We start from the raw sequence: 16789 nt of genomic DNA, 5'->3' as shown, positions 1-16789 counted from the left end.
TTTTTGAGACAGTTGAGAAGTTTGAATACTGACATGGACATTGGATTATACCAAAGATTTACCACTCTTTTGTCAGATGTAATAACAGCAGTGGGATTTTAAAAGAAAATGCCCGTAATTATTAGAGGCACTTACAGGAGTATGTGGGGTGAGATGTTACAGTGTCTTGAATTTTGCTTCAGAATACTTCAGTGGAGAAAATAAAAGAGACAGCAGAAGCCAGCGTAACAAAGTCTTAATAATTAATGATTGTTGAATCTGGGTGATTAGTACCTGAGTGCTGAAAAGATCTAAAGTTTTATCTTTTGAAACTATTTTGTAATTGTAACTGTAGAGCAAGAGTCTCAAGGAAGAATTCAAATAGTTTGTTATATTATTGAATATATTGTATATTCCGTTATAGTATGGAACTGAGAAAGACCACACTTAAGTCTTTTGAAGAAATGAATTGTTGGATGGAAAGAGAAGTATCTTTTGTCATCTCTTGAGCCAACTCTTAATAGAATTCTTTTCCTAATTTGATAAAGTAACGTCTTGCCTTATTCACAATGTATATGTGCACTTGGCCATGGGTACATGGACATGCAAGTGCACACACACACAGTTTTCTGACTTGGACAGCTCCAGAAACCAAGAAACTCATTCAACATGAAGTCTGGCTAGAGTAGAGTGATCAGTTATCCCTGTTTGCCTGGGATGATTGGATTTCCTGGGTCCAGGAAAGTCCTGGGCAAACCAGGATAAGTTGGTCATCCTAGTCTTGAAAATCCCACAAAATTTGATCTAGGTCAAACTGGGCTTTCATCTTAAAGAAAACCAAAATACACCATACATCATGAGGTTAGGCAGCTCTCTGATGACTTACACCATGGCTTCACAGTTGTGGTTTTGTTCTTTCTTAGGGAGTACAGCAAACATCACACAGGCCTTTGTTGAAATGTAGGTGTAACTCTTTCACACAAATTTAAAGTCACCCAGCTGGATTATTCGTGCCCTCTGTTCCCTTTTAGTAATGTAAATCAAAAGCTGACAATAACTTTCATTTTGTTTAATATCCTACCATATATGATGTACTCTGTTCAGCCTTCAAAACATAAAATTAAGATATGTTCTCCATTCTCAATGAGCTCATGGTGAATTAGAGGAGACAGACAAATAAATATTATTTTGTGACAAGTGTTAAGTAAAAGATTGTGGCAGATAGTTTTAGGACCAGTCTTAAGCAATATTTTCTGTATTTTTATTGCCAAAAAAAGTGTTCAAAGAGAGAACAAGAGGAAAGGAGATAATTATTTGGAGTATTGGATTTTTGGAATCTCATTTTAAAGTCTTGTTCAAGGAATCCCCCTAAGCTCGTACTTTATAAAAATAGCATAATAATAATAGTCTTAAGAAATTAAGAATTAGTTTTTATACTATTTTATGCTTCCTAAAAGATTGGGATATTCTGTCTATATGACAATTGGTAACTTCAGAATCTTTCTCAGCACTATCAGATTAAGGAACCATTTCCCCTGTACCCAGCAGTCATTTGTGAACAATGTTTTGTGTTAAAATGTAAATGCTAAAATTCCCTTAGGATTGAATATGTAATAATACATTTAAATCTTGAGACATTGTTATCATGGTTTCTTTGCTCAATGGAAAAAAAATGATCTAGAAATTAAATTTTTATATTCTGGGTACATAATAATATATAGGTCTTCCAAAGCTAATGCATTGTGTATCTATAAGATTTTTTATTTTGGTATTTCATCCTCAGTAATATTTTTTTCCATTGTTCTTTGGATTTGTTAAGAAGTCATGTGTGAAATTAAATTTAAGTGGGAAAGTATTTGTTACTGGGAGGCCTTTAAGTTTTTCAGAAGATATTTCACTTATTAGTATAGTTTAATTCCCAGTGGTTTCAGCTAATTAATAATTATGGCACTTGAGCTATGTGGAGTGAACCAAGGGGAGCAGAGTAAAAGATGAGGTCAGCAAGTTGGGTGTATTCAGAGAGATCGCTTGTGGCCTTCTAGATCATTATAAAGACTAGCTTTTACTTAGAGTGAGGTAAAGAGCCACTGGAAGATTGTAAGCAGAGGACTGGTATCTCTAACTTATTTTAGTAGGATCGCTCTGCTGCCATGTGCCTAGACTCTAAGGGGATTATGCTAGAAGTAAGGAGGCTGAATAGAAAGCTGATGCTATTAACCAGTGGAGAGAGGATGGTGGCTTAGACCAGGGTGATGCCAGTACATGTGGTAAGAAGTAATTGGATTCTGGAGTTAGAGCCAATAGAAATAGTCTGATGCAGTGAGCAGAGTGTGTGAGAGAAAGATAACAATCAAGAAAGACTTTCAAAGTGTTTGACATGAGTTGCCGTTAATAGCAATAGGAAATTCCGCAGAGTAGGTTTTCGGAGGAAAACTAGGAGCTCAGTTTTGGACATGATGCGCATGAGATGTCTCCTGTATATCCATATGATGATGTCAAGTAGGAAGTTAGCTTATGAGACTCTGGAGTTTAGCAAAGAAGACTGAGCTGGAGATATAACTGGGGAGTTGTCAGTGCTTGAATGTTATTTAAAGCTGCAAGAGTGCATGAGATCACCAAAGGAATGAGTATAGCTAATGAAGAAAAGAGGTCTAAGGACACAGTCCTGGAGCATTCCCATGTTAAGAAAAGGAGGAGCAACTGGGAAAGAAGACTGAAGAGTGACAGTGAGCTAGGTATCTAGGTGTCCTGGATACCAAGGGGGAAAACATTTCAAGAAGGAAGACGTGATCGGCTATGTTAAATAAGGCTGATAGGTAAAGTAAGATGAGGACTGATAAGTCACCAATAAGAAGCAACTTCTTATTGGTGCGTAAGATACTTCATAAGGTAATAATAAGTAATAACCACCGTCTGTTGAGCTTTTTCTATGTGATACTGTATTAGGTGCTTTATAGAGTTATCTTTAATCTATAAAATAGTCTTGTATGTTAGGAATTCTCATTTTAACAGATATTGGAAGCCAAGGCTCAGAGACATTAAGAAAATAGTCCAAAGCCACATACCTTGTAAATTTTACAAAGCAAGAATACAAACCCAAGACTTAAAAGCCTTTACTCATTTCCTTATATTATGCTGCCTGGACTTAGCGTTAATGTTGTGTCCACAGTTTTATAATAGAGTTGTCAATTGTCACTGTTTTAGGTATGCATGTATGTGTAGGATAAGTTAAAGCCGTCTTAAATGCTTTGCACTATGCTGCAAGTCTATATCATAAAAGACAAAGATAGATTTATATGTTTGTTTTTTCTTATGGCCTGATTTCAAACAGAAAATTTTTAATTAGAGGATTTCTTTAAGTAAGGATTATTTTTTCTGTAAACATTTTACAATGTGAAAATATTAGTAATAACATTTCTCTTACAGCAGAATAATACATAGATTTTTAGAGTTTTTGTGTTTGCAGTTGTTTAATACTTTATCGTTCTATGTGTTTGACTTTTTAAATATTCTCAACAAAAATATCTGTTTTAAAAGTAAATCTGAGGTATATAACCAGGCACTGATTTCTGTCCTGTGTATAATGATGTCTTAAATGCTTGATTCCTGTGTTTACTGGTTTACAACCACCATGTAATTATCAAGTAACATGTTTGAGTATTTTACAAATGGATCTGCTTTATTTTTTTCAAAACCCAAATTACTCTCTGTTAATTATCCTAGCATTTAGCAAATTACTTTTATCATTGCTTTGCCATTTGGCAATTGAAGTGTAAAGTTGGCACGATGTGGTAACTATTCACTAAATTTAGTCCTAGACCACATGATTTTAATTGCTTTGCATCAGAAGATAGCATTTGGTGTATAATGTTTAGTTGTAAATTTTTTTCTAGAGGAAAAATCTCTGGGCTCTTAGTAGTGTAAGCTTGTTTAAATCATACGCTGTTCTCAATTTGTACTTTTTCTTTTTGCTTTCTACCATTTCCTCAAATTTATTGCATGCATTTTACAAAGTTTTTATGTGCCTTCTAGTGATACTATTCAGTTTGCATAATTAGCATCCACATGAAAATGACTCCTTGGAAAGTCTCATCTAGATTGTTCTGCACTCACTCTCCCTGTGAATTCATCCACTCTCCTAGCTCAGCTACCTCTGCTTAGATGCCGCTGCCATTTGCTAAGTGATGTTGTCATTGTCTCTGCTGGATTAGTCCTGTCTTCTATTCAGGTCTTCCTGTCATCAGGTTTGCCCTCCCTCTCCACTTTATTCTCTGTAGAATAGCTAGAGTGATCTTTCCAAAAGTCCAATCTTAAGTAATTTTCCGCTTCAAGTCCTTCAGGGCTTCCTCAGTGTTCTTAAGAGTCTCCTCCAATCTCATACTCTCCACGTAGCCACTGAAGTTTTTGTTGTTCCTCAACTATACCATGTCCACTGGGTATTAATATGTGCTCTGGTCCCACTTAACAAAGCTTAAAAGCAAGCTTTGAAAGCAACTAATGTCTATATAATTGGAGTCATCCCCAAAGGAGAGAATGGTGGGAGAGAGGGCAGAAAAAATATTTGAAGAAATAATAGCTGAAAGTTTTCCAAATTTGGTGAAAACTGTAAACAACACATCCAAGAAGTTCAGCAAGCCCCAAGCATACACACAAAAGTTGAAACTATACCAAGGTACATCACAAGCAAATTGCTTAAAGCCAGTGATAAAGAGAGAATATTAAAGTATCCGAGGAGAACCACATGTACAAAGGAACAAAGATAAGGATGTTGGCAGACGTCTAGCCTGAAACATTGCAAGCCAGAAGATAGTGAAGCAACGTCTTCAAAATGTTGAAGTAAAGGGAACAAAAGTCCTGAAAATAACTTGATATTCTGTGGAGGTATTATTTGCAATAACTTTTGATGTGTATCAGAAAGCAGAAACTTGGATGGGCATGTTGTTTGATGATACAAAAATTTTAATGATCTATTTTTATATGACATTTTCCATTTTATAAGTGTTTATATGTGGGAGAAAACTTTATTTTCACGCATTTTTGAGATAGCTAGGATAGTTGATTTTATCTCTATTTTACATGTGAAGAAGCTGAAATACATAGGTAACGTGACTTTTTCAAACTCATCAAGTTTCCTGACTTCCTATTCAGGACTCTTCTAATCTGCTTGGTCTCCTCCTTATTCCTGTGTATTGCTCAGAATATTTCCTAAACTTGGAGACTGTCAGAATATGTAAAAATGTATGGAGTGCCTTGAAAGCAGTAATAGGTAATACAGTATTTAGTAATTCTTTTGTATCTTGACATTTGGAGTATGTAAAGAAAATAAATTGAAATCTTATTAAATCTCAAAGCCCAAATAGAAGACAGGAAAAATGAGAGTGCATTAAAGTATATTAGACCCTGTGTGAAAAGCTGTTATAGTAGTTAACTTTAAGTAAATGAGCAAAGGTGGAGTCATTGTATCCAGTGTAGGAAATTAGTTTTGACTCATTGCTAGCAGCCACATGGAATGAATATGGTCCATTGTCCTTTTTGTTTCCACTAAAGTTTCTTCAAATATTCTTTAGAGATGCTTTTCAATCTTTCCTATTAAAGAGAAATTTTGAGAGCTAGCTCTTTAGGTCAGGCTTTGTGATAGAATTGGGATTAAAGTTAGAACTTGAAAGGTAATCAGGACTTAAGTAGGATAGGAAAACTGTTTTCAGTTATGAGAAATATGAGCCCCGACATGTCTTCTCAGAACTGTGAGAGTGGTTCTTTATGGAAAGAAGTAAGAAATAATTTAGAGTGGGTAGGGTAGGACTGGATGACTGAAGGCCTTGAAAAACACAGGAGAAATAGGTGGATGGCACTGAAGTTAGAATTTACTCCTGAGGTGAGCGAATTGTCTCTCATCCAAGTATGTAATGTGAATTTTTGGCATTTCAACTCATTATTTTCTGTGTATGTTAACATTCATTGTGTTTAAACCTAAATAAATACTGATTAAATGGTAAAGCAAGAATTGTTTACCTGAAGAAGGGGGCGTGTTTTTCTCTTTTCTAGTCTACTCCTTTACACCTGGCTGCAGGCTACAACAGAGTTCGGATAGTTCAGCTTCTTCTGCAGCATGGTGCTGATGTTCATGCTAAAGACAAAGGGTAGGCATATTGCTTTCTTCCCTTGGATGGTTTTGCTCATGGGTTATTATGCTTTATTTTCAACATCTGATTCACTAAGGTTTTTGAGCACTAGACAACGAAAGTCGTGTATCCCATATCTTTACAGCCTGTGTAGCATTTTAAGAATGTTCACAACTTTGATTTGACTTTATGTTCATGTTTCTACTTATTAAGGATTCTTCTCATAATAATTTCCTAAATTAGTTTAATTTTATTACAGTTCTGTTATTTGAAGTTAAAATGTTTCTCTCAATTACAATTCTTATTTCTCACCTTTTCAGTTGCATTTCAGAAAGATAGAGAAGTTGAAAATTCTGATAATCCAGTAACATAGCTATCATAGTCATCAGATATGAAAGGATCATCTCTTATTAATAACCAAAATCATAAGTATACAATAATCTAATTTGGGTTTTTTTCCTGATGAAATCTTGGATATCTAAAATGAGAAAACCTAAAAGGTCCTTTTGAAGGTTGATATGGGAGGAGGTTGGCTGAGAACAAGAAAGCAATTGTCATTTATTTTATGAATAGCTGAATTTTGGAAAACTTTGTACCAGTTTCCTGTCTAGTCTCTAGGGACATATGAGTCAGGTCTACTTTCCTATGTGAGGGGCTAACATTTCTCATTATCCCACCTTAAGATCTAAAAGATAATTGACCTTACTACCCAAGTGAAGTAGATTCATATTGCACTCTTGTGACTGGCAATGTGAAGAAGAGAAGCCCTGGAGGAGGGTTTCTTTCACTTTGCCCCCTCTCCATGTCAGAAAACGTAGAAACGAAGAAAGAACTCTGTACTTGAGGCAATTATCAGGAGAGGAATCATTTCAAATCTGCTCTTTTCGGTGCTGTGTTTCTCTCTTGCCTGCGCCAGGTTTTGTGCCATATGTGAATGGTGTCCCAGTAGCATAGGGGCACACATGCCTGATGTTCTTGTACATCTTTGTTTCCTTGTGCATGTCTGAAAACAGATGGGTGTACAATAGGTGAGTCATCAAGAGAAGTACACCACAAAAAAAGGGGGTCTTGTAGAATGATGCTTTGATATGCAAGTTGTAACAGTTTGGATACTTAACTCTTATGCTGGAAGTTACCATGAAAGTGAAATAAAATGGTAGGAATATTTCACTTCACTATCAACATGTATTTTCTATAAATAATAAAGCATGCAATTGTCAATAGTACATATTTCTTCCTTTCACCTAAATGTTTTTCTAACTTGTGTTTTTATCATTATATTTAAGGATTATATACACAAAACGCAAGATAAATATAAAAGGTTGAACATTAGTTATGCTATATATCCTTTTATTAAATACTTTTAAATATTTTTTATTAAAATTGTACTGGGATGTTTTAGATTTTTGTTTCTTAACACTTTTTGGCATAGAAATGGCCACAAGTTGTTTGAAATTTCAGTATTTTAATTTGCCTTTTTTCATTTAGTGGACTTGTACCTCTTCATAATGCATGTTCGTATGGACATTATGAAGTTACAGAACTGCTACTAAAGGTAAGAGAAATTAAAGATATTGAACATCATTGCTTCTTTTGCACTTGTCATGAGTTTTCCTGGGTTTTTTTTTGGGCCAGTAAGATTTTTAAGAGAATAAAATAGTTTTTAAAAATATTTCTGTTGCCTTAAAAATTTTGAAACAGTTTAAGCTGTTTTTAAAAGCTGAAATTAAAACACTTATTGACATTTCAAAGAGTTATAACTGAAATTTACAGTGAAATAAATGTCTTCTGAGTTTTATTTAATCCAGCGAGATGCTTACTGACCTAAAACTTTTTTTCTCAATTTAGCATGGAGCTTGTGTTAATGCCATGGATCTCTGGCAGTTTACTCCACTTCATGAGGCTGCTTCCAAGAATCGTGTAGAAGTCTGCTCTTTGTTACTTAGCCATGGTGCCGATCCTACATTAGTCAACTGCCATGGCAAAAGTGCTGTGGATATGGCTCCAACGCCTGAGCTCCGGGAGAGACTGACTTGTACGTGTTTATATCCCAAAATCACTACTGCTTGTTGTAGATTGGAATGTCTCACTTTTGTTTAGTTCTTAGGGCTGCCATTTTGCCTAACTTAGATAATGTCCTTCTAATCTTACATGTACGATGGTTTATAATCCTTATTTCTGATCATCTACTTTTCTTCATGAATCCCACAGAATCTTATATATATATACACTGTATGCATTTTGTGTTTATTTAAGCCTAATTCTAATTATGTACTGTTTCCTTTTTTTAAAAGCTAATGAGGATGAGTCAATCAATAACCATTTATTGAATACCTGCTGTGTGCCAGGCACTGGAAATATAGCAGTATACAAACCAGAAAAAAATCTCTGAGCTCACGGAGATTTCTTCTTGTGCTATTGGTAATAGTAGATAATATCTGACATTATTGAGCGACTACTGTTTCCCAATCCCTGCAAGGTTGCATAATCATATTTTTATTTCTTGTGTGTCTTAGGGCCCAAGTGTACTCACTTGCCCAAATTATGGTTTGGTGGAAGTAATCTTCTCAAATACAGCTACATATATATATATATATATATATATATATATATATATATATATGCATGTTTTTTAAATAAACTCTTTGTTTTAGAATAGTTTTAGATTTACACAATAGTTACAAAGGTAGGACAGAGACTTCTCATATACCCCATTCCCAGTTTCTCCTACTATTAATATCTTACATTAGTATGGACATTTGTCACAATTAATGAACCAATATTGATACATTATTAACTAAAGGCCGTACTCTATTCAGATTGCCTTAGTTTTTACCTGAAGTCCTTTTTCTGTTCCAGGATCTCATTCAGGATGCCAACATTACATTTAGTTGTCATATCAGATACTGAGATATATTTAATTCTGCATGTGGGCATTTCAGGTTTAAATTAAAGTAGATGTTACCTACCTAATTTTTCACTGATCCTATTTTAAGAGTCTTTACATCCAGGATTGAGAGTCAGATAACTGAATTTAAATGCCTGAGAAAATCTTAAATGATAACTTTAGAAAAAGGCATAGTCAAAGTGATACTAACGTCATTTAAGTTTAAACAGATTTTAAACTAGTTTATGTTAAAACAGGAAGAATTCCTTGCAATTTTGATCTTAAGAGGAAATTTAAATTTATTTTGGTACTGGAACAGATGACATCCACTAGATAACAGGCCAGCACAAACCAGATTATAACTGGGCAGATGTCTTAGCAATGAATCCTTGTAGAAGTGCATTTATTCTCTCTCCCACTCATACGACTCTTGCCATATGTTATCTTGCATTATGTAGTTCATTTTTCTCTGTGTGTGTTCTGTCTTCCCAGTGAAATTCAAATTCTTAGAAAGACCTTTGGTTTTATTTTTTTGTCTTCTTAGCACCTGCACAATGCCTTGTTACCTAATAAATGTGTCGGTGGCGTTTGTTTGGGCCTATATATCTACCTAATCCCAATTTAGCCCAGTGCATTGTGCATACTATGTGCTCAGCAAGTTATTAGATTGACTTTAAGTTAACTCAAAAAACTTATTTTTTTATCTTTTTCTAATTTCCTTCTTTTGTAGTTTTATACCCTGGGCTCAGCTTTGTCCCCGTGTTACCATTTGACTGTATTTTCCTTATAATTGTTTGGCAAAGCTTGAGTATTAATGAGTTTTTACATTGTGTTTTGCTCATCTGTCTGATTCCAATGTAAACATTAAGATTTAACCTAAATTTGTATAGTTTTGTAAAGGAAGAAGTTCCCTAATTAGAGTACTTTTCAACCTTGTCAGTATCTCCTTTATTTTTTTAAATAAGATTCTACCAAGGAATTATCTGAAGAAAAGGATTTAACCAAGTTGTCACTTCTCTAACTGCAATCTCATCGTCATGTCCACCGCTTTAGTCTAGGCGTTCACAGTTACAGAATGCTTTTTAGAAAATTATTCAGGAAACAAAGAAAAACAATATTTTGATCCTACCCAGGGTAATAGCGTTTTCATTACGCACATTTTTTTCTGCTCTTTCTTATCTTCTTTTAATTTGTTGTTTTCATGAAGCCAAACGACCAAGGTAGTTTGGGTACTGCACGTATTGGAGCTGAAAATACTTAAATTAGCTTTCATTCTTATTTCAAAATGCTTTCAGAAAGAGAAACATTTAAGGCATTTTATAAATATTAAGTTTTCAGGGTAAGTTTGAGTAATTTGCAGTCTTACCACTTTCTTTGTAACTACTTAGCTTCTTTGAAGTTTTAAAAATAAATCTTTATATAACTTTTGCATTTAGAAGGACAATTATTTAGTTGATAGATTTTTCTATCTTCTGGTTTGTTTTTTTAATCTTGAGTATTTGTCAGTAAAATATTTTAAATTTGAAAATCAATTTGGACAGAAATCTTTACTTTTTTCCTAAAGAGCAAAGGTAAAGAGTATTTTACTTCTTGTTATTTGAGAAAATATTATGCTGTTTAATTGCATTATTGTGTCATCATTTCTTGATTTCCTTCATACCACAGTCTTATTATGTTTTTCATAAATTTCCCCATTTAATTTTCTTATGAGCCACCTTTCCTGAACTTAAAATTGCTTTTATCATTTTGATAATCATGACACACTTGTCATCAGAGAAAAGACCAATATGATTTGAATTCAGTTTAAATTTCTCTAGACTGATGACCCAAGCAAAGCAGTACTTTTTGCTTGAAATCAGTTCTCGGTGCATCACCTTCTTTTGCAGTTGCCAGGATCCTGCTCCTCCCATCTGGCAGTTTATCATTCTCTCACTTCTTTTATCCCTAATTTTATCATTAAAATGAAAATATGTAATTTTGTTATTTCAAAATACTGGCTTACTTTCATTTCATTTTGACCTTGTTTTGGGGTTTCTGAAATTTCAAAGTCCTAAACTTTGAGGAATTTAGCAATGATAAAGTACCACTAAACAAGAGGTTACATAAAAATGGTTTTTGTCCTGAACCTGCCATGACTTATTTTATAAATATTCCCCATTCATGCAAGAAATAGCTACTATACAAGTACCTACTATACGCCAAATACTGTGCTAGGTGATGGGGCTGCCATAGCAAGTAAGACAGTGTGACATAGCCTGTGATATAAGGCTAAATGCAAGTGTGGGTGACTTCATAAGAAGGATCCCTAACCCAGTAATGGGGAACATCAGGAAGGCTTATCCGAAGTATCTAAACTGAGACCTTGAACAATGAGTGAAAAAAGCATGTGTGTATGTGCACATATGTGTCTCTGTGTGTTTCTCTCTGTCTTTTGAGGGAGAGAAGGGAGTGAGATGGGACCCTCGAAGGTAAGGAGAGAGAGGAAAAGGGAAGGAATTCAGTAGGAGGCAGGTACAAAGGCCTGAATGTGAGTGGGCCTGGAATTGGTACATAGTATACTAGGTCACACATCATTTGCATCTTTTTAGAACAATTTTCAACTTTTTGTTAATAATTGGTTATATCAAAATACAAACTAAATTTGTAACATAGAAACTAAGATTATATGTTTTTAATAAATAAGAGTATTGGATTTGTATTTATGCAATTGATTTGGAAATACCTTTTTAAAAACTCTCTTACTTGCTTATGCAAATAACAAATAGTTCTTTGAAAAATTTTCAAACTCTGGCACTTCCCCCATAATTCACTTCTTCCCTCCTCTGTGTCAAGATATAATCATTATTAGTATTTTGATGAGTATGTCTCTAAATGTCTTTTTTAACCATTACTTATATTTAGTTGTGGTGGCAATAGTAGTAGTAACAAATTGGATCAACCTATGCTTCCTCTTCTGCTGCTTGAATTTTCATTTAATAACATATACTTTCATGTCAGTATATATAGATCTATCTTTTTTGTTTAAGGGCTATAAAGTATTCTAAAGTGTATAAGTGTTTACAGATTATTTAACTGGTTTCCATTTGGTGGACATTTAGGTTGCTTTTTTTTAAAACTTTGCTGGATTGAGTATCTCCGTGTGTATATCTCTATGAACTCTTAAAAGTATAAAACAATCTTATTTCAGAGCATACATTTGTCAAAATTTTTTATTAACCTACATGCTCATTCTTTGCACCTTTATTATCATATCATCATGTTGCTGCTGTTGCTAAAATAGAGTAATATTTAAAATTAATAATTTTCTTTATAATCATTGCTAATGATTATTAAATATTTTAAATCTTTTTTATGTCAACCATTATTTCATTAACAGATGAGTTTAAAGGTCATTCTTTACTACAAGCAGCCAGAGAAGCAGACCTAGCCAAAGTTAAAAAAACACTTGCTTTGGAAATCATTAATTTCAAACAGCCACAGTCTCATGAAACTGCCCTGGTAAGATTTTATTGTTAATCCATGCCTTGGATAACAGTAGTATAAGCACAAAATATGATTTTCATTTCAGAAACCTTCAAGTAACTTTAGTATCTGAAGTGCTGGAAATTTGCATTTTAATATTGGTTGCAGTGATTTCTAAATTTGGTTTGGGAGATGATTGCTTTTATGGGTGAGAGAATAGACATTTGTTCAACCTTTATTTGGGTATTATTTTTACCTTTGTCTTTCCCCAACCATATTATAACAAATCTACCTTTGGGGCCAGGGCTTTCATAGAATACAAGATGTGATTTTTCTCTATAGAATCTTCTTTTTCCTGTGGCTGCTAGATAAATACTAGAGTTGTTTTCTGTAGAAGATTAAAATATTTTCAAAAATATTTGTATCATCCTTTTGAGCAATTGTCTTCAAAGAATGCATTCATTACGTTATTACAATCATTATAGAAGAATGGTAAGATTATGACTTTTTTTTGTTCAGACTATACAAGTTGTTTTTAAAACTGTTCGTATTTTTTCTTCTAGTGTACTTCCAGAAAGATTAGTTTGTTTTCCTTGTCATTGACCACACTGAGTTTCAGACGTAGGGCTGGTTAGATTCCTCCTGAATTCAGAATTGAAGCATATGTGATGCCTCGATCACAGACTCTAAATGTGCTTCAGTTAACACTCTCACATCTGTCTGGCACAGAAAGGTCAAACTGTCGTCAATATCTGCTGAAAACAACATTAAAAGAGTCACCAAATCGAAATGGGTCAATTGTATGTACACTTAAATATATGGCTCTCACACTGGGGTTCAGATACATTCCAGCTGCACAGCATTCACTCAAAGCCACAGAATAAACCTGACCTGCTTTTTTGGAATATTCATTCTATTCATTAAGAAGTAGTTTTTCATTTTTTTAATTTTAATATAAACATAAAATTTCTGAGAATACTTCTCTCTCTGAGCTCTTACGCATCTGTTACGTTCTTGCCTGTTCCTGGGCGTGGAGACTTATTCTCCTGTGATGCTAGGTGTACCCCTGGGGAGAGTTTGACAAATACTGACTTATGTGGCTGGCAGCCTACTGAAGGATTGAGTTGAAACTTCAGTTACAGGTTTTTGTAGCTTTGGAGAGGCAGTATTCTGATACCTTCAAATAAATAAACATAGTGGATAATTATTTCTTGGCTCAAGGAAAAGAAAAGAAGTCTGTCTTAATGCTTAACCAAGAGCATAATTTCACCTTGGTTTAAAGGCTTGTGTTTTGTACTTCCAATGTATTTAGGAGGAATTTTGATCATCTCTGTAGTCTAAAATATATATTTTGAGATAACAGTGTTCTAAACAGCAGATGGTATTTAGTTCAGAAATCTACTTTTAAGTAGAAGTTTATTTTAACTTAGTTTCGTTTACTTTACAGCACTGTGCTGTGGCCTCTCTGCACCCCAAACGAAAACAAGTGACAGAATTGTTACTTAGAAAAGGAGCAAATGTTAATGAAAAAAATAAAGAGTAAGTGTAATTGCAGAAGTTGTTGTTCAATTCTTAAAGGGAAAATGCAATAAAAGTTGGGAGATTACCTTTCCCTTTTCTCCTCTCCACAGTTTCATGACTCCCCTGCATGTGGCAGCAGAAAGAGCTCACAATGATGTCATGGAAGTGCTGCATAAGCATGGAGCAAAGGTAAGACGCACACCTGCAGTAAAGGCCAAACTTGGCATTGAGAAGCGAGCCGCTCTCAAGACTGTTACTTTTCTCTCTGATTTTCCTGAAGAAATTAATTTTATAAAGGACTGTTAACATGTATTTGAATTCATCAGTTCTCCTTTAAAGCTGATTTAAATCTTGTTACTAATAAAAATAATTGCCTGTGTACTTAACTGTCATTCTTCTATAAAATATAAAATGTAGCTACAGTCTTACCATTTGAAATACGTTTCAGCTTTACATTGCTTTACATTTGTCCTGGGATTGATCTATTTTGAGAGTCAAGGTCAATGATGGTTTATCAGAAAATAATTTATGAAAATGATAGTCAAAATATCACTACTTATTTTAAAGAATATTTGTATTCCTTCAAACTGATAATGATAATTTTCTCAAATAACTTGGACACTAAAGAAACGTGAAATTTTTAACAATCATTTTTATTGGCATTATCTGAATGGCATTATCTGAAACTCTGAATCGCTTGAGGGAGGAAGGAAGCAAACTGGTTGTTTTTCAGAGGTGACTTGTACTGGCAAATTTTTAAATCCTCAAGAGTGTGTATGTTAAAACAGTCGTCTCCAAGAAGGGTGCAGACACTCTATGGAACATACAAGATGAGCCATTGAGTGCAGGAAAAAGTACTGGAATTTTAATCTTTTAAAATAGTGATTTCTTTACGAATAAAGAAATTAAGATCTACTAATATTTAATACACAGATGGTTGCTTACACCCTCATTAGGTCAATGTGTCAGCCTGTCTGAGTCATGTCAGGGCCCAAGTGTTTCTCATCTGTTCTCTTTCAGCAGGTTTTGACATATTGTACTTTACATGTGTCCAAATGAGTAGATATATGGATATTATCCTATTAACCTTTATAAATACCATTGTTGATAATCAGAGGGAGTGACCATGGCAATCTTATAGCATAAAGAGATTGACTATTTCATGAATTAGTATTTTCAGGAATTGTCTTAATTTCTTGTGCTTTATTTTTTCTTTTATGAAAATTAGAGAGTTCAAAATTTGCTGATAGTTCTATGATGACAAATGACTATTACTTGTATGTAGATACTTTTTTAAAAAAAGAAACATAATCACACTCTTAAAGTTACATATTCTAGAATGAATGAGAAAGTAACTGCATTCTTTAAAGAAACTTTAAAAAATGGAGAGGACATTTTGAAAATCGATTTTTAGAATATGTCCACTGTTTCATTTTTGTTGCCAAAAAATGATGTAAATATATCACCCGGTTGTCATATCTACATAATTAAGACACTTGAGAACAATTTTTTAACCTGTTTGAGTCTTTCTGAATTTGTGTTTAAGTGGTTTTTGAACCTATTAAAAGTGTTAATGTAACACCTTCTCATAAGTTTGCAAGAACATCAGAAAGATGCAATTTTACTAGCAGAATTGCAATTAAAACCCTAGCATAATTAGTACGTTACATTAAATATAAGCACTGTCATTTAGTGTAGACATTATTAACAGGGCACTTTTTCCAGTAACTACATACATATCTGTATGAAATCTTTTTATCTAATGCGGCCAATGGGACCAATTATTGAAAATGAGCTTGCTTAGAATCAGACCCTCAAATCTACATCACTATTTTTTATAAGATTTTTAAAAGTTTTTGTAATTGAGCCAAAAGAGATTTTGTACCATTAGTAATTAAAATATTTTTTAAATTTTGTTTCATCTCTTTCCCATCCTTTGTAATTTCTCTTTTTGTGTAAGTTTTATATGTATTTATTATGTATTAGTATGATGCTGCTTGTTTATAAGTTACAAATGAATGCATATGTATATTGAGCGGATTCTCAAAACATTTTTTTACTCATTAGGTGCGTGATCCCAAAATTTAGGTATCCTTGCTTTAAAAGGGTAATAAGTATTTTTAATTAAAAAAGCAGAATGAGCTGGAATGAAAGGGAACAGAGTTCTATAGATTTATTGCCTATTTTGAGGGTACAACTACTGCATTGTTATATAAGTAATGTCTTATTGCTCAGTCAAGTGGAAAGTGCTAAGCTGAGTGGGCTTTCTGCTATACTTAAGAACACCGAATGTTTATCATTGACCTATTTTTAATAATATCTTATGGCATTTATAATGTTCTTGAAAAACCATGAATAATGCTCTTCAGTTTGGGAAAATATCTGTTTGTCGTCTCCCATGAGTCATTTTGTTTCATGAAGTTTCAGTGAAGAACATTATTTTATAACCTGTCTTAGTCAACATTACTCCAGCTCTGTGGTTCTCAGTCTTTCTCTGCCCATCATGTTCACCGCACATTCTCATCAGGAATGTCTCAATTCATCACTGGGGCGTGTATAATCTTAAACACCCTGCCAATGATGGAGAGTGACTTTTAGACTAGTGGATTCTTCCTAGTCTTTCCCTAGGTTCAAGTAAATTGAGAACTCCTGCTGTAAGTCACTTTAAAACAGAAAAAAAAAATCATACTTAATCAGGATTGTGGTTAGTAGTAGATACCAGTTGCCATCCTCCCATTCACTCACTCCCTGGTTCCAGGGCTGCCTGCTCTCCCTCAGGGCTGTTTTTTTGGTGACTAACGCCTTAGTAAAGACCCAC

General features: G+C 33.9%; 1 protein-coding gene across 3 annotated transcripts in view; it reads left to right on the top strand.

The window, feature by feature from the left end:
* TNKS (tankyrase) overlaps positions 1-16789 on the top strand; it is a 199136-nt gene that overhangs the window by 126449 nt on the left and 55898 nt on the right. For all 3 annotated transcript variants that reach the window (XR_006886615.1, XM_046648390.1, XM_046648391.1), the window contains exons 6-11: positions 6025-6119; positions 7590-7656; positions 7950-8136; positions 12365-12486; positions 13898-13989; positions 14082-14160. Coding sequence is in view for 2 of the 3 variants with exons in the window: in XM_046648390.1 (XP_046504346.1) it covers positions 6025-6119; positions 7590-7656; positions 7950-8136; positions 12365-12486; positions 13898-13989; positions 14082-14160 (642 nt within the window). In the remaining variant the exon portion in view is untranslated. The remainder of the gene's footprint in view (positions 1-6024; positions 6120-7589; positions 7657-7949; positions 8137-12364; positions 12487-13897; positions 13990-14081; positions 14161-16789) is intronic.

This window comes from Equus quagga, chromosome 22 (assembly GCF_021613505.1).
Source record: "Equus quagga isolate Etosha38 chromosome 22, UCLA_HA_Equagga_1.0, whole genome shotgun sequence".
In the NCBI taxonomy this organism is placed as follows: Eukaryota; Metazoa; Chordata; class Mammalia; order Perissodactyla; family Equidae; genus Equus; species Equus quagga.
The sequence above is the reverse complement of the archived record's forward strand: the minus strand, read 5'-3'. Positions and strand labels throughout refer to the sequence as shown.